This window comes from Hemiscyllium ocellatum, chromosome 30, assembly GCF_020745735.1.
Source record: "Hemiscyllium ocellatum isolate sHemOce1 chromosome 30, sHemOce1.pat.X.cur, whole genome shotgun sequence".
Taxonomy (NCBI): domain Eukaryota; kingdom Metazoa; phylum Chordata; class Chondrichthyes; order Orectolobiformes; family Hemiscylliidae; genus Hemiscyllium; species Hemiscyllium ocellatum.
This window is the reverse complement of record NC_083430.1, coordinates 45,065,466-45,090,393: the sequence shown is the minus strand read 5'-3', so window position 1 is coordinate 45,090,393 and position 24,928 is coordinate 45,065,466. Positions and strand designations below refer to the sequence as shown.

Below are 24,928 nucleotides of genomic sequence, written 5' to 3'. Positions count from 1 at the left end.
CCAATGAACAAAGAATGTAAACAGCACAGCAGGCAGTTTGGCCCAACGTATGCACCGGCCATGATGCCATTCTGATCTAATCACATTTGATTGTACATAATGGGTATCCATCCATTGCCTGTCAGTTCATGTGGCTATTTAAATGCTTCTTCAATGTTGCTATTGTATCTGCTATTGTTATCTTACCTGCAGACAGAGGACGCTTGACTGTCATTTTAAACTGATCAGACTACATTGAAAAAGTGAACACACTGCTTGTAGCCATGACACTTCCCAACATATGGCGATAGACCCAACCCCACAATGAAAGAACTGAGTCACAACCTTACTCAAAAAAACTTCAGAAATCTGGAGAATTAAACAGAGCAGACTTCTAAAAAATGAAACCAGATGGATCCAACACGCCATGCTTTTTTGCGTTACCCAAAATTCACAAACCACGAGACCCCCTCAGACGCATAGTCTTGAACACTAATGTACGGATTAGCCAAGGAAGTACACCAAAGACAACAACACTTAGTAGAAGACTCAAGCCACTCTATCCACTCCACCCAAGAATTCCTGAAGACCATCAAAGATACCACGATAAAAAAAGATGAAATAATGGCCTCCTTTGATGTAACAGCCCTGTTCACTTCCATCAACATCAACCAGGCCAAGGAAACACTGACTACACTATTAGAAGAACCAAAGGCACATACACCAAACACCACCAACTTCATCAGTAAGCACAATGTTGTGGACCTATGCCTTACCACCCACTTCACCTTCAACAACAAAACCTACAGACAAACCAATGGAGCACCCATGGGATCCCTGATATCAGGATTCTTAGCAGAGGCAGTAATGCAGAGACTCGAACAAACAGTTCTGCTAACTATCCAACCCAAACTTTGGGTCCACTACATGAATGACACCTTTATCATCACCAAACGAAACAAATTAGAGAAAACCTTCAAGACCATCAATAATACTCTTACTGGCATAAAATTCACAGAAGAGGAGGAAAATAACATCAAGCTGCCATTCCTAGATGTCAAAGTAGAGCAGTCAGAAGAAATTCAAACCAGCGCCTACAGCAAAACAACATGAACGGACCAAATACTGAACTACAGAAGCAATCATCCCAACACCCACAACCGAAGCATCATTAGGACATTATTTTACTGAGCTACCATGCACTGCAGCATAGAAGAACTGTAAAGAGCAGAGGAAAATCACCTTTACAGCGTATTCAAAAAGAACGGGTACCCAATGAACACAGTCCACTGATTTCTCAGCAGACAAGCAGACAAAATGTATCTAGAAACCCTAGACACACTCCCCTACACCAAAGACATCTCAGAAATGACTGCCAGACTACTCAGACCTCTTGGCATCATGGTAGCCCACAAACACACCCAATACACTAAAACAGCAGCTAATGAACTTAAAAGACCTGTACAGACAAGCAAAATTAATGTCATTTACAAAATAACTTGCAAGAACTCTAACAAACACGACATTGGAGTAACACGCAGAAAATTAGCCATCAAGATACATGAACATCAACTAGCCATAAAAAGACATGACCTACCCTCACTGGTATCTTTACATACAGATGAGGAAGGGCATTACTTTAACTGGGACAACACATGCATCCTAGGACAAGCCAAACAGACATGCACAAGAATTCCTGAAAGCATGGCTTTCCATGAAAAACTCTATCAACAAACACATTGATTTGGACCCTATCTACCACTCTCTGAGAAAAAGAACAGGAAATGATACCACCTACACAGGAAATGACATCACCAACCCAAGGAAACCTAAAAACATAAATAGAAAGCGGGACATAACGCCAGTGCTTCACCAGAGGCTCAGTGGTGACGTTACCTAGTATGGTGATGAAATGTCTGAAAGTGAACCTTCCAGCTCAGTTAGCAAACTTACGCCCAGATCATATTTGCTTCCTCCACCTTCCCTGGCAGAATGTTCCAGGTACTGACCACCATCTGTGTAAAAAACATTCCTCGCATATCTCCTTTAAATTTCTCTCCTCGCACCTTAAAGCTTCCTAGGATTTGACATTTCCAGTCTCGGCAAAGGACTCTTATTATCCATCCTATCCTTACCCCTCATAATTTTATAAGAAATTATAGAATTTATTAAATAAATGGATGAAAACTACTCTCAGAACTCCAGTTGTGGTCTCACTAGTATCTTGTACACAGTTGCAGTAAGATTTTTATACTTTTATACTCTGACTCCCTTGAAATAAGGGCAAACAAACCATTAACCCTTCCTGATTACCTGCTCCATCTGTGTGCTGACTTTGTGTTTTCTGCCAAAGTACCTCCAAGTCCCTTTATGTGCCAGTCATGGGCACAGTCTGCATACGGTCCTGTGCTTGGCCATAGTCAGTTGTCTGCTTTGGCTTGGTGATCATAGTCAGTGATCAGCCTAGCGGATTCTTTCAACTGCCTCCAATGCTAATAAATCCCCACTGTAATACAGGGATGAAAACTGTACTCAGTACTCCAGGTGTGACCTAATCAACATCTCATCCATTTGTAACAAGACATCCCCACGCAAAGACATTTTTTCTAAGGCCAAGTAGGAATGGGCAATAAATGCTGGACAGCCAGTGATGCCCATATCTTCTCTGTGAATAACTAAAAGCTCCAACCCTAACAATTCCACTTGCCCACTTAATTACTTGCTGCACCTGGTATTCCGTGCACAGTATCTGTATAACTATTAATCAATGTTAATAACAGAGACAAAAAATCTTGGAATGGGGTGGTACGTAAAGGCTTCAGGACCCTGTACCAAGCTTGCAATGATGTCACAGAGCTGCTCTTTACTGGGCATAGTGCAGGCGAAAGTAGTTTGAACTGTGCTATACTCTTTTTGCGTGCCTCTTATTTAGATAATAGCCAGTCTTTTGATTCTTCCTTATTATTGTGCAAGTACACCTCCATAATAGCTATGAAGCCATAATTATTTATTTTTATTTGTCCCGTCAACTCGTCTATCTTTATACAATCACTATGTGCATTCAGATACAGAAGGCAAAATCAAGAACTGTTTTCTGGCTTAAACTTCCAAATAATTTTATTTATTATACGTTATCATAGATGTAGTATTTCGTATTACTCATGGATGTACCAAGTTCTGAATTATCATTATGTTTGGTAAGCACTAACCTTTTTCATGTGCTCATGTGAGCCTTCCAGTTTTATTCCAGTCTTTTCTGCCAATGTATGCTTCTTCTGCTAATGTTCAAACTACTTACACCTGCACTGTGTCCTGGATAAAGCAGCTCTGTGATGTCATTGCAAGCTTGGTACAGGATCCTGAAGCTGTTACATACCATTCCTTCCAAAGACATTTTGCCTCTGTCATCAACATTGATTAACAGTTATATGTGTACTCAAATGAGTTACTCAGATTACTTTTTTGTATTTATTGTACATTTATACACCATACATCTCTATATCTGTAACTTTATTACATATTTTCCTTATTTCTTTGATGCCTTATCAAACCTTTGTCTTAATTCTTCCTTGTCAAAAAGTAGGTCAGGTTATCTATGACAAAGCATAGATATATGAGGTAAATTTGGTAACCTTGATTGTCTTCGCTTTTTTCTGTTAGATTATAGATTAATCAATCTGACTGAAGAAGCTTGTGATGATATGACTGCAGACATGTTTGAGAATTACAAGTTAATTATGTATTTCTGGTCCATTTTTAGCATTTAATACCATTGTTAGTTCCCCTTGGAAGAAATGTAGCATTTTTCATGTAAAGAATCTTGTTTCATTTTAGTATTGATGTCTTCTTTAAGGTTTTGTTCCAAGGCAAGAACATATAAGTTGGGTGGGGAATGATTTGACTTATTTATTGGTTACATTCTTCAGACTGCATCACATATTTGAGATATGATCACTTTTGTTACAATGAGTACATTGTTGGCAGAAGCCTGGATAGTTTCTTTCTTCACTGATAGAATTTGGAATTACATAGACTCATAGAGTCAAAGAGATGTACACCATGGAAACAGACCCTGCGGTCCAACCTGTCCATGCTGACCAAATATCCCAACCCAATCTAGTCTTGCCTGCCAGCACCCGGCCCATATCCCTCCAAACTGTAGTAGTAGGTTGTTTAGGATTTTGGATTGTATTTATCACTTGTGGTGTATTATTCAGATAAGAGATCAACATCCTCTGGTTAGATGGTTTATTGTGTTTTCAGTAATCAATGTGCTCTGCAGAATGTCCTACATTCAGAGGAAGCTTTGCAGTATAATGCTTCTTGAGTGGTTTCTCAGACTCTGTATCCACAGCTATTTGGATTGCTCATTTCATCTATTTTCAATGCCCTCTTATTATTGAAGAAGTTCAATTATTGATTTATTTAAGACTTTAACAAAAATTCTGTCATAAATGAGAAAAGAATAATCCTGAATGCTGGAATTCAGAAACAAAAACAAAAATTGCTGGAAAAATTCAGCAGGTCTGGTAGCACCTGTGGAGAAAGAGCAGGGTTAACATTTTGGTCCAATGACCCTTCTTCAAAACTGCATCTGTTGAGATAAATGTTGGTATGTAAGCTGAAGATGGGATAGAGGGAAAGAAAAGGATTAAACAACAGGTGGAGATGGAGACCAGAGTGAGAGAACAGCATTTGAGCAGACTAAGGAATAGGCAAAGCTCAGAGAGAATTAAAAGCTGATAATAGAGACCGTTAATAACTGACAATGGACTGGTTGTGATAGGAGCCCATATGATGACATGTGTAGATGTTTGGGTAACAACATGACAGAAGGTGCTAAGGCCTTAAAATTATTCAACTCAATATTGAGTCCTGAAGGCCGCAGTGTCCCCAACCAGAAAATGAGATGCTGTCCCTCCACCTTGTGCTGAGCTTTGCTGGAGGACAGTAGCAAGCCTGAGACAGCGATGTTAACCAAACAACACCTTGGTATGTTGAAATAGCTGGCAACAGGAAGTTTTTTGGATAGAACATAGGTGTTCCACAAAGTCATATTCCAGTCTGCATTTTGTCTTCTCAGTGTAGAGGAGAAAATATTATGAGCAGTGAATAAAGTAGACTAGATTGAACGAAGAGCAGGTAAATCACTGGTTTACCTAGTAGGTGTATTTGGGACCTTGGATGGTGTGGAGGAAGGAAGTAAACGTGAAGGTGTTACACCATCTGCTCTTTTCACTTCTGAGGAACGGTCACTGGACCTTAAATGTTAACTCTGTTTTCTCTCCACAGATGCTCCCAGTCCTGCTGTGTTTTTCAACAATTTCTATTTTTGTTTCTGATTTTCAGTGCCTGTAGTTCTTTGGTGTTTTTGATTAGCCCATTTCTACTTTTGTATAGAACATGGATTCTCCCCCTATGAAACTCTCAGGGCATCATTGTCCAATTTCTAATCCTTTGTCCAGCAGGCAGTAAATATCCTATTTCTGTCCATTCATTCATGGAAAAACCCAACCAGTCACCTATGCTATCTGTACTCAGGTTGCAATTATCTAAGCTCCCATTTGTTTTCCCATATACAACCTGCTCATGCATGATACTCCATCCACACATTTGCCTACCTCTAGTGGAGCCATTCACATATAGCTGGGATATGTGTGCATCTTGCCCAATTACCACTTCTGACTATTGCATCTTGACAATCCAGCCAACAATGTAGACCAACAGGCTGTATGTCATTATCCTAAAGCTGGGATCAAGGTGGCATCTGTTATTATCCTTAGGTAATACTGACCAAGTTTAGATACCACCCCACCCTTCTCCATCTGTGGAGATTCTTTTTTTCTAAATCAGTCTGCTCTTAGCCTTTGTTCCTCCCAAAATTTGCTTTCATCGAATTTTTCCAATTTCCTTTTGGTCAGGCTTCACTTCAGGCCTAACATTTGTTAATCCAGAATTAGGAGTTGGAAATGGGTTGCTGCATTGGCACTGTCAGAGATCTGTTTAATTAAAATTTAGACCACAAGATGAAAATGGTGAAAAGACAAAATGGCTTTTGATTTGAATAAGATAAAGAGATGATGAGATGATGGTTGGGTGTAATGGAGGATGTATGTGTTTGTTCATGTGCCTGAATCAGGTTTCCAGGGAGTTGTTCCTCCACCATATTTTGATGGGAATGCTAGAAAGACTGCCTTTGTAAATGAATTGTCTCTATTTGGATCAGAGCAGCCACAGAGGATGCTTTCTTCAGTGGACTTTTTAAAAATCTAATTTACACTTAAGAGCTGGTCTATGTCAAGGCCTACCTCATTTGGCTAGAATTGGTGTTTCCAGTTGTTAAGTTTCCAAGGTTGATGCCTCAGAAGGGACAGTGTCCAGGGCTGGTCCAAGATCCTGGCCTGGAAAGGTAACTGGGCTATTCTTGGATCGGGATTAAGAATTTGGATTAGGTCCGGATCAATGGCTGGTTTGGGCTCTGGATCAAGACCCACTTAGGGTCTGCTTCCTCAACTTCCCCTAGAAGCATTTGAAGTTACTAGCTGTTCTGTTGGGCTCTGTAGACCTTTAATTAATTAACATGGAATCAGAGAATCCTGATAGTGTGGAAGTAGGCCATTCAGCACATCGAGTCCACACCGCTACATTTCCCATGGCTAACCCATCTAGCCTACACATCCCTGGGCACTATGGGCAATTTAGCATGGCCAATCCACCTAACCTGCATAGCTTGGACTGCGGGAAGAAACCAGAGCACCCAGAAGAAACCCACACAGACATGGGAAGAATGTGCAAACTCCACACAGACAGTCACCCGAGGGTTGAATTGAACCCAGGTCCCTGGTGCTGTGAGGCAGCAGTGAGCCACTGAACCACTGTGCCATGATACCACCCAATTCTTCCTACAGCTAGAAAAAATTTGTATACAGACAGGTTGGCCTTGTCCACCAGGAGTAGGGACTGCATAGCTTGGGGACAGAAATGATCCTGGTTGGAAAATTTGTAATATCACCTGCTGCCCTACCTAGTATTCCATGGATTCACTTTCTTATCAAAGTGCACCTTGCTCTACTTTTTCAGTTTTGGCATTCTGATAATTGCTGCTATGTATTCAACCAATATATTTCTTAGAATTTTCACAGTTTTCTTTTGGCAGAGGGTGTTTAACTCAGGGTTGAAAAGTGTGGTGCTGGAAAAGCATAACAGGGTCAGGCAGCGTCCGAGGAGCAGGAGAGTTGACATTTTGGGCATAAGCCGTTCATCAGGAATGTGGGGCAGGGGAAGGGGGCTGAGAGATACATAGGAGGATGAGATAAATAGAATGCCTCATCTTCCTCCTGCAGATTCACAGAATTTTGCGCAAGCAACATTGGTGGCACAGCTCCACCACCTTGAGGTGTCTGCTGTAGTCATTCAATGGCTCAGAACCATATAAGTGCATGGGAACCACCACAGCTCTGTATACCATAGACTTGGTGTTGGAGATGATGTTTGTTGTCCTCGAACTCACTTATCCCCAGGCAGTTGAAGGTTGCACTAGCACACTGAAGGTAGGACTGGATCTCGTTATCAATAACTGCTTTGGATGACAGGACACTCCTGAGGTATTGGAAGTGTCCAACTTTCTCTGAGGCCTCCTTGTGGACCTTGATCATCAGTGGTTGACTGAGGAGAGGAACATGATGAATCTTGAGATTAGCGATAGAAGTTTGATTAGTCTGGATCATGTTGACATAAGTAGGGAAGATGTGTTGGGTAGGCTAGAGGTTAGTAAGGTGGACAAATCCTCAGGACTGGATGGGATCTATCCAGGGAGTCGAGAGAGGAAATAGCTGGGGCTATGACAGATACCTTTGTGGCATCCTTAAATACAAGTGAGGTGCCGGAAGACTGGAAGATTGCTTATGTTGTCCTCCTGTACAAGAAGGGTAGTAGGGATATTCTGGCTGACTACAGACCAGTGAGCCTGGAGTCGGTGGTGGGAAGGTTGCTGGAGAGAGTACTGAAGGATAGAATCTATTTATATTGAGAAAAGAATGGGCTTATCAGTGTTAGGCAACATGGTTTTGTACAGGGGAGTTCGTACCTTACCAACTTAATAGAGTTCTTCGAGGAAGTGACCAAGTTGATAGATGAAGGAATGGTTGTTGATGTCATATACATGGACTGTAGCAAGGTGTTTGATAAGGTTCCCCATGGTAGACTAATGGAGAAAGTGAAGTCACATGGTGTGCAGGGTGTTCTAGCTAGGTGGATAAGCAACAGGAGACAGTAGTAGTTGAAGGGAATTTCTCGAAATAGAGAAAGGTGACCAGTGGTGTTCCACAAGGATCTGTGCTGAGGCCACTGTTGTTTGTGATATACATAAGTGATCTGGAAGAGGACACTGTTGGTATGATCAACAAGTTTGCACATGACATGAAGATTGGTGGAGTAGCAGAAAGCATAGGGATTGTCAGAGAATACAGGAGAATATAGATATACTGAAGAGTTGGGCAGAAAAGTTGCAAATGGATTTCAATCCAGACAAATGTGAGGTGATGCATTTAGGCAAGACTAATTCTAGAGTGAATTATACAATGAATGAAAGAGCCTTGAGAAAAGTTGTAGCTGTAACTTCAGTCATGACTCGGTTGAAGTTAACGGTTTAAAATTTCCATAATTGGGATTCTCTCTTCCATAATGCAATTTTGAGATTTAATTACTGTTATTCATGCTTGAAGTAGGATAAAGCCTTCAAAGTTTCACTTCTATCTCTCCATAGTTTCCTCTCAACTCTCATCTTTTACAATGATTTTGCTTCTCTTAACCATAGTTTTAATTTCTCCAGAAGATGAAATAGTAACTAGTGCTCCACTACTCAGTGTCATATAAACATCGAAAATAGGGGCAGAAGTAGACCATTCGGCCCCTCAAACCTTCTCTAGCATTTAGTATGACTGATCTATGTGTACTTTAAACTGTATATTCCCATTTGTTTCATAAATTGAACAAAAACTAAACAATTCATCCACAGTTAACATATTCTGAATTAATTAAATAAGATCCACTTTTGGAAAAAAAAACAATGTACATTAGAAAATCTTTTCAATTCCCCCTTAACCCCAAAGGACACAAAGCCAAATGAGGAAATAGCATGTTGCACCACTTCCCTGATGTGTTCCAACCTTGAGAAAATCTAGTTGGGGGCAAAATCAAACAAGCAGTGGCAATCTGCACCAGCTGGACAATTAAATGCCCACCAGAATCATTGGGCATTAGATAACCCTTCTGCTGAGGCCAAAGACTTCCAGTGTCTCTTTCCAGTCTTGAAGTCATGGGCTCAAAGAGCCTTAGCCAGTTGAGTCAGGGAGCCATCTCTGTTAATGATGGCCTGATGGCTGTTGCCATTGTTTATTTTTAACTTTGCTGAATATTCACTATTGCACCTCTATCTTGACACACATGTCCTTTCCTCTGTCTATACCGGATGCTCCTAGATCTCCCAGAATGACTGCCAGCTAGCTGGCTGATCGAGCGTATAGGCTTTCTGATCGAATCTCCCTCCTGAGGAATCTGTGGTTAATGAACAACAGGACAGGTAATTACAGACCACCTGAAGTTAATCACTGTCAGGCACTCTGACAACATGTGTAGAATCCAGACACCCTCACATTGCCCTGAGATTGGAACCCCACTTTTGTAGGAAAATTCAGCTGTTACTTTTATTTTGAAACGTCTCTGTGCTATCTATGTCAATGTGACAGGCAATGAATACTTCCTATTTATGTTTTCGATAGTCTGTATAAATGTTTTGTAAATTTTGCATAGATTGTGGAAAGGTTTGACAGGCTAAACATAGAGAAAAGATTTTCATTTGAAGGAAAACTAAAACTCAGAAGCACAAATGTATGATAGTTGCAATATATCCAGTAGGAAATTCCGAAAAAAACCTGTTAACTTAAGGAAAGTGAAGAATGTGAAACTTGCTTTAATAAATGGATATTATCATTTCAACAATTTAGATTTTAAAGGAGAATTAAAATAGATGTGTAGTTTCAATTCTGCACAAGGCTTTTTAAAAAAATCAGAAAGCCATTTGTTGCTGCATAATTTCCAAGGAAGCATGTCACTTCAATTATATGCCTATCAGGATACCTGTAAGGTTTATTGATAAAGTGTTCGCAGAGTTAGATTTTTATTACAGACTGTTAAAACAGACTAGGAGCCACTAGTGATCTGAGTTCAATTCAGAATCAGAGTCAAGAGTACAGTTTCACGCAACAGAAGGGGTCCAGTTTGTGAAGTTTGCAAGATGCGTGTAAAGGTTAAAGTTCTTGGAACTAAAATAAAATTTAGGTAATTAGGACCAGAAGGAGGTCTCTAGGCCAACAAATCTGGAAACTGTAGAACATAGAACATTACAGAGCAGTAGAGGCCCTTCAGCCCTCATTGTTGCGCTGACCAGTGAAACCAGTTTGAAGCCCATCTAACCTACACTATTCCATTTTTGTCCATATATCCATGCAATGTCTATTAAAATGCCCTTTAAGTTGGTGAGTCCATACTGTTGCAGGCAGTGCATTCCGCGCCCCTACCTACCTCTGACATCTATCTTATGTCTATCACCCTTCAATTTAAAGCTTATGTCCCCTAGTGCTAACCATCACCATTCAAGGAAAAAGGCTCGCATTGTTCACCCTATCTAACCATCTGATTATCTTATATGTCTCAATTAAGTCACCTCTCAACCTTCTTCTCTCTAATGAAAACAGCTTCAGGTCTCTCAACCTTTCCTTGTAAGACCTTGCTTCCATACCAGGCAACATCTTAGTAAATTTCCTCTGAACCCTTTCCAACACTTCTACATCCTTCCTATAATGCGGTGACCAGAATTGTATGCAATTCTCCAAATGCAGCCACACCAGAGTTTTGTACAGCTGCAACATGACCTCATGGTTCCAAAACTCAATCCCTCAAATAATAAAAGCTAACACACCATATGCCTTCTAAACAATCTTGGATGGCAACTTACAGGGATCTATCTGCTCATCTACACTACCAAGAATCTTACCATTAGCCCAGTACTCTACATTCCTATTACTCCTTCCAAAGTGAATCACCTCACAGTAATTTTAATAAATAAAGAAAAAAAAATTAACAAGTTAAGATATGAGTACAGAGTTAAGATAATATATTATTGGGATTGAGTATCTGTAAAGGATATTGTTGGGTAACAGGTTGGAACTTTGCCTTGCTCTCTATGTTAAGAATTTGCAAATTGTCATGTATATAGTTTCGTTTAATCATTTTTGAAATGCAATTAAATTATGTCATTTTTTTAAAAATTGGCAGGCTTGCATAGTAGTGACCATCATAGTAGCCCACTAAATATTAAACTTATGATCTGTCCAACCAGTATTCACTCTGTCACTTGATGAAGTCATAGCATTGGGGCTTAAGAATGACCAGCAGCAAATAATTTGCATGCATTTATAAGGAAGCTAGATAAGTACATGAGGGCGAATGGGATAGAAAGACATTCTAATAGTTTCAGGTGAAAAAGGGGTGAGAAGAATTTCTGTGAATCAAAAAAACATACAACAGTTGGGCTGAATGTGTTTCTATGCTGGATTCCAGGTATAACCATGTAATATGGCACCTTCAAGACTGATTTTTTTTTTACATATTTAGAACTTCCTCTGTGTCAGTAGTTGGAGGGAAACTGATTTATTTATATATGTATGAATATTATAATAATGTTTATTAGGAATATAACACGTTGTCGTTGCTTTTCCTCCTCAGTACCTGGCAGAATTTCAGCAGAGTTAATCAGTAGTTTATCCACGGAAGATATGATAACTTTGAAATGGAAAGAACCACAGGCGCCTAATGGTATCATCACGCGGTATGAGGTAATAATTGTGATAAGTAGCTTGCTAAAATTAGATCTAAAGATTATTGGTCACACGTAGATGATAGAACCATTTGGACTTTGCACAGTCAGTCAAGGATTCCCACAATCAAATTCTATCAACAGAAAATATAGGGAATGAATGCTAGGGTGTATGGATGGTTTGTGTTTTTCCTTTCCTTTCAGCATTTCCAAGCCACAAATCTCCAGCTGGCATCCAGATTGTCTCCATTCTTCAGCTGCAGAACCATAGTAGTAACCATGTAACAGTGGGTAAAAAATGAGGTCTGCAGATGCTGGAGATCACAGCTGAAAATATGTTGCTGGTTAAAGCACAGCAGGTTAGGCAGCATCCAAGGAATAGGAAATCCTATTCCTTGGATGCTGCCTAACCTGCTGTGCTTTAACCAGCAACCATGTAACAGTGCTTTAGTTTTGCTTTTCCAGTATAGTCCTGGACATCTCTATAAAATAGTACAGCTGTGATCCACAGTTTGGTGGAATAATGGAATGTGGACCTGAAGACAGATGTTCCGAATGGTAATGATGAAATGCATTTTTTCTGATGCCTCACTGAGTGAGAATGCCAGATGCATATTCATTTTGTCACAAACGCCACGACAGAAATCATTCAAGATTCATCAATTACACGTTACCCACACTGGGTAGCAATTAGTTTCTTCATTTAGCCAGTAGTGTAGGCATTTGCATCCTTCCTGTCATGATTGTAACAGGGTCAGTCAGGTGAATCTCATAGAATATGTCTTACCTGATTGGGGCTGTTAATCTGACCTAATCAGGAAGCCCTGGCTGACAGATATAAACAGGACTGTCAGAGTTTCTGCTGACTCTGAAAGCTGACTCTGTGAAAGCTGGATTAGTGTCAAGGACTCTCCATGTGTAAATAAAGTGTGACTTGGCAACCAGCCTCTGTGGAGTTACTTCACTTTCATCTTTCCTTCTTTCCTTCTACCTCCCCTTTCTGTTTTTATCTCTCACCCCACATACTTCTGATTGTGCATTGCAGTCTCCTGATCTTTCACTGCAACGTTATAGCAAACAGCACTGGTGGCAGAAACACATTAAGAATATTGCCTAATTATACAATAGAAATGGTGCATACCTTAAAGTAGTAGTCTGGTAAATCTTCATCCATCAGTGAGTTAGTTTGGTATTTGTACTTAGTGAATTATCCAAGTTGAATTCAGATTACAAACCATTATATGCCAGACAAAAATGTTTGTACATGTATCCTTCATTGAGTACAGTTTTCTAACTAAACATTGTATTAGCTATGGACTGAAGAAATTTTATTAACCTATTTATTAACAGCCTATTTTATGTTTTTATTACTCAACAATGCTAAAATTTATTGTAATGAAAAGAGAAATTACACAAGAAACTCAGAAAGTCTGGTAGCATCTATGGCAAGAGAAACAAAGTTAATGTTTCATGTCTAATGTGATTCCTCTTCAGAATTGAAAGGAGCTGGAAAATGATGACTTTTATTTTATTTTGTTAACAGAGGGGGAGGAGGAGCAAGGGGAACAGAAATTGAGTGTGCCCAGATCAAAAGATAAATGGAGTGTGGAAAGTAATAAACAAAAGATATATAGTGTAAATGCTTGTTGCAAAACTGAGAAAATGGATCCAGTTTGCTGAGAGTAAAGACAACAAAGTACAAACAATACACAGCTGGGGCAGATGGTCATTACCGAATTGTAGGACAGAGGTCACACCCTGATGATAAACTTATCATTGAGTCTGAAGATGGTGTAAGAGACCGAACAGAAAATAAGGTGTTGTTCCTTCAACTTGTCTTGAGCTTTGGCGGAACACTGTACTTGTCTGGATGGAAGTATTACTATGGGACCATATGGTTTATTGAAATTGAAGCAATTGGAAGGTTAGAATCATTTTTACAGACAGGGCAGTGATATTCTCCAAAGTGCTCATCTAGTTTTGCCAACGTAAAGGAGACAGCACTGTGAGTACCAAATGTAGTTGACTGGATTGATAGAGCTGCAAGTAAAATGCTGCTTCACCTGGAAGGTGTGTTTTGGACCTTGGACTGTGAGGAGAGAGGACGTGAAAGGACAAGTGCTACACCTTCTGCAATTGTATGGGAGTTGCCATGTCGGTGGTGAGAAAGTGTTAGGAATAATGGAGAAGTGAATGAGGGTATTGTGGAGGGAATGGTGTCTGTGGAACACTGAGGTGGAGGGCAGTGGCATATATGTTTGGTCATAGTATTTTGCTGGAGGTGGTGGAAGTGGCAGAGGATAGTCCTTTGAATTCAGATACTGGTGAATTGTATTCGGATACAATGGGAAGCCTATTGTTGTTCTGAGAGGGAGAAGAAAGGATATGAGAGGAAATCCTCAGTTGAGAAAAAAATGACAAGTTGGAGGCACCACAGTGGAAAATGTCATTACAGCAGTTGCAATGGGGAGAGAGGATCAAAGAGAATAAATGGAGTCTTTGCTGAAAGCAGGGTGTGAGGATGTATATCAAGGTAATTGTGGGAGTCAGTGAGTTTATAATGATATTCCTAGACAACCTACTCTCAGAAATGGAAACAGTAGGACTGTAACTAAGAATATTTTAGATACTCATAAAGAAACAAGCATAACTTAAACCCATGCACATACCCATAGCCATATCTTTGGCTTGGAGAAAGTGAGATGAGTTAAAAGAAAACTGAAAGAACTGTGTGTGCTGTAAATCAAAAACAAATATAGAGATTGCTGATAAAGCTCAGCAGGACTGGCAGCATCTGCAGAGAGAAATCAGAGTTAACATTTCAGGTCATGTGACCCTTCCTCAGAATAGAGTTGCTCTCCACAGATGCAGCCAGATCTACTGAGCATTTCCAATAATTTCAATTTTTCTTTATGAGTTAAAGGAAAAGTTGTTCAAAGTGAGAATGAGCTCAGCCAGATGTAGAAGGGTGCAGGTGGATGGGAGATGTTCAAATCTCTTTTCAAGAAAAAAGTAGAGAGGTAGCGGACCATCTGATGGGGAATGGATATGAAGAGGTAGCTAGGGCCAAGAAACTGGAAATTATGGTGTTATGATAATATAGTCTGACATGCCAACTGGCAAAGACTCTCAGACATTTCCTCCTATCTCTCCGGATTATGACCCCACCACTGTATATTAAGATGTGGATTCCAAGACTATCCCTGATCTTTCCTTTTCTGCAGAGTTCCTCTCCACAGTTCCCATTTCATACACCCAAATCCTGCACTTATACCTCCTTTCCAAAGAGGACTATTGTAGCTGTTGTAGCTATAAACATACAATATCAGAAGAACAACAAATATAAGTATGAAGAGACTGAACAAGGAGAAATAAATGGAGTCAAAATAGGAAGAAATAAGTTCAGTCAGACAAGAATAGGCTGAAACACTGGCTTTGCCAAGGCAATCCTTTTTGGAGAGAGATTTTAAAGAGGAGTCTGAGTCCAGTATTCATTAACACAAATCGATGTTTATTCAGGGCTCCGTACCAACACTGTGTGGGAGAGATTTCTAGAACACCCTACCTTTCCTAATAAAGGATAGAATATTTACACATACCATGTTGCAATGGTTACTTGCAACATTGCCATATCCCCTCTTGTCCTACATATCCAATCTTGTGAATACACGATCAATGATAGACAACTTCATGGTCAACTCAAGGTCCTCCCATCATCTTGTGATGTTTGCCAGATCCCCTATCACCCGTTCTTGGGCTCTTATAATACATCTTAATTGACCACATTTCCAGCTCTGACTGTTATGTCTCTTTCCAGACATTTGCTAGCTGGTACCCTAATCAAGGTTCTCCAAGGATGTTTATCAAAACCAGTCTTTGCATCCAAAGCGACTGCCTACAGAAATCTAATTACAATTTCCAGTGTCAAATCTATTAAGCTACTACTACAGTTGAATATATGTGTCCACTCTAATATGTAGTTATAATTAGTTAAAAGGCCTCATCTAAGGTGGATCAAGCTTTGTCTTTCTATTTCACATAAACATCAGAGCTTTCAAATCAGTTGCTTTTCATCTGAACTATCTGATCAGAGTCTTAGTGTCTGTATTCTAGTCCCATCTTACGAAGACTCAGAGGCATTTTGGTGTCTGTCTGTGAAGGCCATGATTTGAGCTTTATGAAATGCTGAATCAGCTACAATTTTCTTCAATCTTCTCTGTTAATTAAAAATACAGAAACAGCCATTTTGGTGCATTCAACCATACAATAGTCCTCTTTGAGAACTTTGGAAAGGAGGTATAAGTGCAGGATTTCGGTGTATGAAATGGGAACTGTGAAGAGGAGCTCTGCAGAAAAGGAAAGATCAGGGATAGTCTTGGAATCCACATCTTAATATACAGTGGTGGGGTCATAATCCGAGGAGATAGGAGGAAAAGTCTGAGAGTTGGTGCACTGTCTTTGCCAGTTGGCATGCCAGACTATATCACCCTTATCAGCAAATTTGATTCGAAAGTCATGGCTAGATTTGAGAGAATGGAGTACAGTAAGTTCAGGGGAATTCAGATTAGAGTGAGTGAAGGGAACAGAGAAATTAAGGCAAAAACAATCAATGCTGGAGAAACTCAGCATGCCTGGCAGCATTGAAACAGAGTTAAAGTTTAGAGTCCAGTGACCCTTATAGATTCATAGATTGGGTTCAGATTAGATTAGGATTAGGGTTACAGTTAAGGTTAGAGTTAGGTTCAGATTCACGGATTCATACAATGCAAAAAAAGCCCCACAGCTCATTGAGTCTGCTCTGACATTACTACCACTAAAAGTACACTAATTCTAATTTCCTGCACTTGTCCAAGATGTTTGAATGTTGTGCAAAGATTTCAGCCTCTAATACCTTCCTGGCAGCGCATGCCCGCTCATACACTGAAACGCTCATGCCCATTCATGCTCGAAATGTCGATTCTCCTGCTCCTTGGATGCTGCCTGACCTGCTGCGCTTTTCCAGCAACGCATTTTCAGCTCTGATCGCCAGCAGCTGCAGTCCTCACTTTCTCCTTCTGATCTATCTCATTGAGTTTTCCTCAATTCCATGTGGCTTTAACCTTCTCAATCAGTTTCCCAGTGTAAGACCTTGTCAAAAACGTTGCTAAAATCCAAATAAACTACATCAGCAGAACTTCACTCACCCACACATGATCCCAGTTTCAAAAAATTATAACAAGTTTGTTAGGTATGATCTCCCTCTATCAAAACTATGCTGACTATCCCTAATTAACACATGCCTTTCCAAGTGGGTATCCATTCCTTTCTACAGTATTTTCTCCAAAGGTTGCCCTGCCACCGACATGAGACTCACCAGTCTGTAATTTCCTAGTTCATTTCCACTAACCTTTTTAAAAGTGGAATCATGTCAGCTGCCATCTAGTCCTCTGGCACTTTCTCTGTGGTCAGAGAGGAATTAAAACTTTATGTCAGAGTTCTTGCAATTTCCTGCCTCGTTTCCCACAAAAGTGTGGGATGCAGTTTCTCCAGGTCAGGGTATTTGCCTGTTTTTAAGCTGGACAGTGCATCCAGTACCTGCCCATTTCCTAATATCAGACTGTGCAATTTCCTCACAGACTTTTTTCCTGAATTCTGTATTTTTTACCGAGTGAAGACTAAAGAGAATTATTCATCCAACACCCTTCCAGTACCCTGTGGCTTCACATGCAGTTTGCTCCCTTGGTCCCTAATAGGCCCAATTCTTTCACTAATTAACCTCTTCTCTTTCATGTATTTAAAAAATATCTTATCCTAATCCTGTTTGCAAGTCCTTTTTCATGACCCCTTTTTTGTCTTCTAATTGCTTTTTTTAGTTCCCTCCTAAACTTCCTGTATTCCTGTAGGGCTGCAGCTGAATTGCCCCCTTTGGCCTTGCTAAAAGCTTCATTTTTTTCATCCAGTCCTGAATTGTCCTAGACATTCAGAGTTCTCTGAACTTATTGTTTCTAACTTTCCCCCTAAAGGGTGCATGTTGTCTGTACTCTCCCCAGCTCCTTTTTCATTCCCCCTCATTGCTCCATTGTAGAATTATCCATAAGGGGCTGTTCCCAGTCTACCATGGCAGATTCTGCTTTACTTTGATAACATCTGTCTTCCAAAGCCATCTTTTGCAGACCATCTTTTTCCTTGTTCAGAACAAGTTTGAACTGTACTATGTTGTGGTTGCTATCGCCTACATGTTCACCCACTACCACATTGAACACTTGTCCAGCTTCTTTCCCCAGAACCAAATCCAGCACTGCACCATTCCTTGTTTGGCCTTCTATATATTGATTCCAAAAACTCCTCTGGATGCATTTCAAGAAACCTGGCCCTTCTAAACCCTTAACCTATGACTATTGCAATTTATGTCAGGGAAGTGAAATCCTCTTGTATAATTGCCTGATTATTACTCTTACACATCTCTGTCAACTAATTACATATGTGCTCCTCCATTTCTCGCTGACTCTTTGGGGGCCTATAATATACTCCCCGTAAAGCAGCTGCCCCTTCAACATTTCTAAGTTTTACCCACAAACTTTGTTTTAGGACCTTTCCAAGGGCAGCACATAGCTCAGTGGTTAGCATTGCTGCCACATGAGGCCAGGGACCTGGTTCGAGTCCAGCCTCAGGCGACTGTCCATGTGGAGTTTGCACATTCTCCCTGTGTCTGTGTGTCTGTGTGTGTTTCCTCCTAGTACTCTGGTCTCCTCCCATGGTCCAAAGATGTCCAGGTTTGGTGGATTGACCATTTTAAATTGCCTGTAGTATCCAGGAATGAGCAGGCTAGACGGATTAGCCAAGGAAAATGTAGGTTTACAGGAATAGGTAGGGACTAAGTCTGGGTGGGATGGTCTTCAGAGGGTTAGTGTGAACTGGATGGGTCGAATGGCCTGCCTAAACATCGTAAGGATTCTATGATCATCTTTCCTTATTACAATAATTAACTCCTTAATTAATAGTGCTACACCACCACCATTTTTACACCCTCTGTGTCTTGCCTAAAGACCCCATACCCCAGAATGTTGAGATGCCAGTCTAGCCCTTCCCTCAACCATGTTTCTATAATGGCAACAATACCATACCTCCATGTGTCAATCCATGTCATTAACTCACCAGTATCACCTATTACACTCTTAGCATTAAAATAAAGACTATCCAGCCTTGCCTTACTCTTCACACTCAACATAGCAGAACTCACCGTGACTTGTTTCATTGATACTCTGTGTCCTCTTCACCTGTCAGCTGAGTTTAATTTTCTCCCAACAGTGCTAGCAAATCTACTTGTAAGGATGTTGGTCCCATTGTGGTTCAAGTGTAGACCGTCCTGTCTGCATGTATCCTACCTTCCCCAAAAACAGTCCCAGTGATCCAGTGAACTCTCCCTTTTGCACCAACTCTTGAGCCACACATTCATCTGTCCTATTTTCCTATTTCTAAACTCACTAGCCCGTGGCACCGGGGTAATCCAGGGATTACAACCATTGAGGTCCAAGAAGGCAACATACCAATCTGATGTCATGTCTTCAGCTGCAGAAACACCTATCTGCTCCCCTATCACTATTGCTCTACTTTTTGACTTCCTCACCTCCTTTGCAGTCAAACCATTTGTGGTGCCAGAAGCTTGGTTCTAACTGCATTTCTCCAAGATACCAGCATCTTTATCAGCTTCCAAAATGGAATACTGGTTAGTGGGTGGATTTGTGAGAACATTGTGGCAAAAGGTCACTGGACTTGAAACATTAAATTGTTTTTCTCTCTACAGTAGCTACGAAACCTGCTGAGTTTCTCACATGCTTTCATGTAGTTCTGTGTTTAGAAGAGTTTGTGTACACAATTGATGTATTTTCCACCACTAAATAACCTGTTATGTTTTTTCTTTCATCTATTGACCACCATCAGTAAATCGCCTGTGTTTTCCAACTGATTCATTTACATGCAAAGCCTATTAAGGGTGATACAGACCATCAAAGCTGAGGGATAGTTAGGGAGGGTGGAGGAGGCTAAACCAGTATGGAGCTGGAAGGGGTGTGCAGCACTTGTTGTTTTTGTTTATTATATCCAGAACTTGCAGTTCTTTGCTTTTATATTAGAGAAATTAAGATAACGAATTTCATATCAAGTATTCTCATTGAAAATATCAAGTGCTTGTAAGAGGCCTGATGGAGAAGTCCAGGTAGAGGGAGTGTATTAGAGATGGGGGAAAAGGTCTGTAGGGCAGAGAGCAGACTCTTGTCCAAAGAAGTAGTCATACGGAGAAGGTAATGGAAAAAGATGTCAATGTTACACAGTTCCCAAATTTCATTGAGGTGGGCATGTCAAGGGATGAAATTAAGACCTTTGGTAAGTAGGGATTGTTTAACATTAGAAAAGGAAAGGTCAGGAGGCATCATGAATACATAACAAGAGGTGAGATTAGAAGGAGATGGAGTCAGAGGGAAAGGGAGTGGAGGGAGAAACCAGCAAGTGGTGGTCTATGAGATTTTAGAGCTTGCATTCCTTAATACCTGAAATGATCAAAGCATCAAATATTAACACATCAAATGGGGTGAAAACTGAAATGGAAGTAGGGACCAGAACATCATTGAGGTAGTGCGGGGCAATGCTGATGAAGAGACAGGTTGGGGATATGCATATGATGGAGCATGGCACTGAGTAAGAGGTGACAGGAACAGCTGTGTGAGGAGCATTGTATGTCAGGGAGACACCTATAATTTTGGATGGATTCTGAACATGAAGGATTCCATTGGAGTTTGTGTGGTGTAAGGTAGAGCCAGGGACAGTCACTGGGGAATTTAATGTGGTTGTGAGCTTACATTTTGGCAAACACTTTATCAAACACTAAGAGGGAAATAAAATAAAATGATGGTGGGCAAGCCAAAAGGTTAAAACAGAAATACCGTCAGAGAGAAGAGCAGAACTTCTTCAAGAGGGTATACCTGGAAGGTACGGCGAGCACGAGGGGGCATAGCTTTAAATTGAGGGGTGTTAGATATAAGACAGATGTCAGAGGTAGTTTCTTTACTCAGAGAGTAGTAAGGGTATGGAATGCTTTGCCTGCAAATGTTGTAGATTCGTCAACTTTAAGTACATTAAAGTCATCATTGGACAAGCATTTGGACGTACATGGAATAGTGTAGGTTAGATGAGCTTCAGATTGGTATGACAGGTCGGCGCAACATTGAAGGCCGAAAGGCCTGTACTGCGCTGTAATGTTCTATGTTCTATATTCTAGAAGTGCATATGAATTAAGCAGTTAAATGAAAGCAAAATTCTGGAAATCTGAAATATAAAGAGAAAATTAAATAGCAAGAGTTCCCAAAAGCTAAGGCAGTGGCAATACGTAAGGTGAAAAAAACCAAAGATGTGCCTAAATGAGATGTGAATAGCTAGATAACAGGTGGCCAAATGAAATGTTAAAGAGATTAAGAAAGAAACAAGAGAAAGAGTCTGAACTTGACATTTAGTTCAAAAATTTTAGATCATTACTGGGCTCCCATTTTTTTTCATGTTTGCTAGTTCAGTTGTTTTATCATGTTCTTCAATAGAATACAAACACTAAGAAGTTATGAAACATTGGCTTCAGGAATAAGTGAAATTGAATGATTACAGAGAAAAAAAATCACAGAAATAGTTAAAATGATAAGGGACTTTTGATTTGTGGTTAATTTAGACAGACTGGAGATTTTCTCGTTTGAGAAGAATGGTGAGGATAAGTTGGCATTATTCAAATTTATGTGCTGATTGTTCCGCTTGATGAAAGAGTTGAGAACAAGTAAATTCATATTTAAAATGATTGGCAAAAGGGCCAACAATGATGTCAAGAAAAACCTTTTACAGTGCAAGTGATTAGGTTCTGGAATGTGCCACCTGATGGTTTGATGGATGCAGATCAATCATGACTTTCAAATGGAATTTCATCACTGCCGAAACAGAAAAGAAATTGTGGGGTCATGGGGAAAAGGCATGCAAAAGGAATGAGACTAGCTAAATTGCTCTTGCAAAAAACATGTGCAGACATCTCAGGCAGAATGGCCTTATGATATAATCATTCAATGATTCAATCATTTTGGATGCTGAGTTGAACAGGTGTACGATGAATTATGAAAACTGATAGCTTATAAAGCACAAGTATTTCTAGGTGTTCTGTTGTTTAAATCATATTTTCTGTGTATTAGGTAAGCTATCAATACATTGCGTCCTCTGACCCAGCAGTGATTATATCCTGCCCAAAGAAAACTCTCTTGAAAGCCAGAAATGAAACCAGCCACACATTTAAGAATTTGGAACCAGGCACCACGTATCGTTTCTCGATTAGGGCATCCACTGTCAAAGGTTTCGGCTCGAGAGTATTTACTGTGATCACAACAAACATATCAGGTAAGATGTCAAATGCAATGACTACGCTAAAAATTCATAAAATTTTATAATAAACTTTATACTTTATGTTATTATTGGGAACTTGGATTCTAAAGAAGAAGTAAAAGTGTTTTTGATTTTCAGTTCTATAACAGTGATTTTGTCTAATAATCAGAAACTCATTTTTTCAGCAGTGGGTCGCAGGAATACTTTCAAAATGTCATGGGACTGAAGTTAAGATGATTAAACAGAGTAACTGCTGTTTTTTTTTTAATAAGTCCAGGTGTTATGACCAGAGAAAAAGAGGCTGAAGGCCAGAAGCAACTCAGAAGAAAAGATCCATAGCAGCAGATATACAGTTTAGCAGTCCAAAATAGTCAAATTATGTGGAGAAAACCTTGACTTGTTTTCTTAGAGTTCATGGAGAGAAGTCAGTGAGTTACCCAATGCATTTGTGTACTGGGGAGAAACAGAGTGAATCACATTTGATGGAAGTGCAGAAATTCACAAAAAGAAAATACTTGATTCTCATCACAGAGTCATAGAGATGTACAGTTCTCCATTGTTCTAACTTGTCCATGCCGATCAGATATCCTAACCCAATCTAATCCCATTTGGCAGCATTTGGCCCATATAAGAAATTAAAGGGTGAAAATAGTGATACTCAACTGGATTGAGTGTAAAGGATATTTTTGTTTTGCTGCTTATCTTAAGATCTTTTGAAATTATTTGGTTTGCTCGCTGAGCTGAAAGGTTCATTTCCAGATATTTCATTACCTTACTAGGATACATCTTCAATGGATCTCAGGCGAAGCAATGCTGCAAATTCCTGATTTCTATTTATATGTTTGGGTTTCTTTGGGTTGGTGATGTCATTTCCTGTGGTGATGTTATTTCCTGTGGTGAAGTCACTCCTTTTTCCTTTTCTCAAGGGATGGTAGATGGGGTCTAACTCAATGTGTTTGTTGATAGAGTTCCAGTTGGAATGCCATGCTTCCAGAACTTCTTGTGCATGTCTTTGTTTGGCATTGCCTGGGATGGATGTATTGTCCCAGTCGAAGTGGTGTCCTTCCTCATCCGTATGTGAGGATACTAGTGAGAGAGGGTCATTTCATTTTGTGGCTAGGGCTAGTTGGTGTTCATGTTTCCTGGTGGCTAGTTTTCTGCCTGCTTGTCCAATGTAGCGTTTGTTACAATCCTTGTACGGTATTTTGTAAATGACGCTAGTTTTGCTCATTGTCTGTATAGGGTGTTTCAAGTTCATTAGTTGCTGTTTTAGTGCGTTGTTAGGTTTGTGGGCTACCATGATGCCAAGGGGTCTGAGTAGTCTGGAAGTCATTTCCGAGATGTCTTTGATGTAGAGGAGAGTGGCTAGGGTTTCTGGACGTGTTTTGTCTGCTTGTTTAGGTTTGTTGCCGAGAAATCGGCAGACTGTGTTCATTGGGTACCCATTCTTTTTGAATACATGGTACAGGTGATTTTCCTCTGATCTGTGTAGTTCCTCTGTGCTGCAGTGTGTGTTGGCTCATTTAAATAATGTTCTATGCAGCTTTGTTTGTGGGTGTTGGCATGATTGCTTCTGTAGTTCAATATTTGGTCTGTATGTGTTGTTTTCTGTAGACGCTGGTTTGAAGTTCCCATTGGCTGTTTGCTCTACTGTGACATCAAGAAATAGCAGTTTGTTGTTGTTTTCCTCATCTTTAATTAATTTTATGCCAATAAGGGTATTCCTGATGCTCTTGAAGGTTTCCTCTAACTTGTTTCATTTAATGTTGACAAAGGTGTCATCCACATAGCAGACCCAGAGTTTGGGTTGGATGTTGGCAGAGCTGTTTGCTCAAGCCTGTGCATTCTGCCTCTGCTAAGAACCCTGATGTCAGACATCCCATGAGTGTTCCATTGGTTTATCTGTAGATTTTGTTGTTGAAGGTGAAGTGGGTGGTGAGGCATAGGTCCACTAGCTTGATGATATTCTCCTTGTTGATGAAGTTAGTGGTGTTTGGTGTATGTGTCTTTGGGTCTTCTAATAGTGAGTCAGTGTTTCCTTGGCCAGGTTAATGTTGATTAAGTAAATAGGGAAAGGAAACCATTATTTCATCCTCTTTGATGGTCTTCAGGATATATATAAATAGAAAGCAGGAATTTTCAGCATTGCTTCGCCTGAGGTCCATTGAAGATGTTACCTAGTAAGGTAATGATACGTCTGGAAATGAACCTTTTAACCCAGCAAGCAAAACTACATCCAAAACCTCAACCTGAGTAAAAAATCTTCTCAAACTCACTAAAATTATCTTATATATACGGCATTGCTTTCCTTCTTTTGGTATAATAAATTTGTGTTTTTATATTAAAGGATCATTAATGGCCTCTGGTGAACATTGAATTGAATTAGCTTTATTGTTGCATGTACTCAAATGAGTATAGTGATAAGTTTATGGTCACTGCATTACAGCGCTATCTTAGGTGAAAAGGTATCTAAATAATTAAGATCAAATTCTTAAGAAACAAAAAAAGCAAAGAAGTAATAGTCCACCATTATAGGTGATAGGAATAAATTACAAAAATAAAGTAAAAGATTCAGAAAATCAATTTTTCAGACCTAGTTCATACCAGGTATCTAGCCTCAAGGAAGACCTCCATCACTTCACCTCTACCTGTGCTGGACCTACCAAACTTGAAATCACCCCACCTTTATGC

The 24,928-nt window shown here is 39.9% G+C and overlaps 1 protein-coding gene across 1 annotated transcript in view; it reads left to right on the top strand.

Moving 5' to 3' along the window:
* Positions 1-24,928, top strand: part of LOC132829823 (receptor-type tyrosine-protein phosphatase U-like) — a 492,619-nt gene that overhangs the window by 242,829 nt on the left and 224,862 nt on the right. The window contains exons 10-11 of the mRNA XM_060847187.1: positions 11,764-11,873; positions 22,051-22,252. Of these exons, the coding sequence (XP_060703170.1) occupies positions 11,764-11,873; positions 22,051-22,252 (312 nt within the window). The remainder of the gene's footprint in view (positions 1-11,763; positions 11,874-22,050; positions 22,253-24,928) is intronic.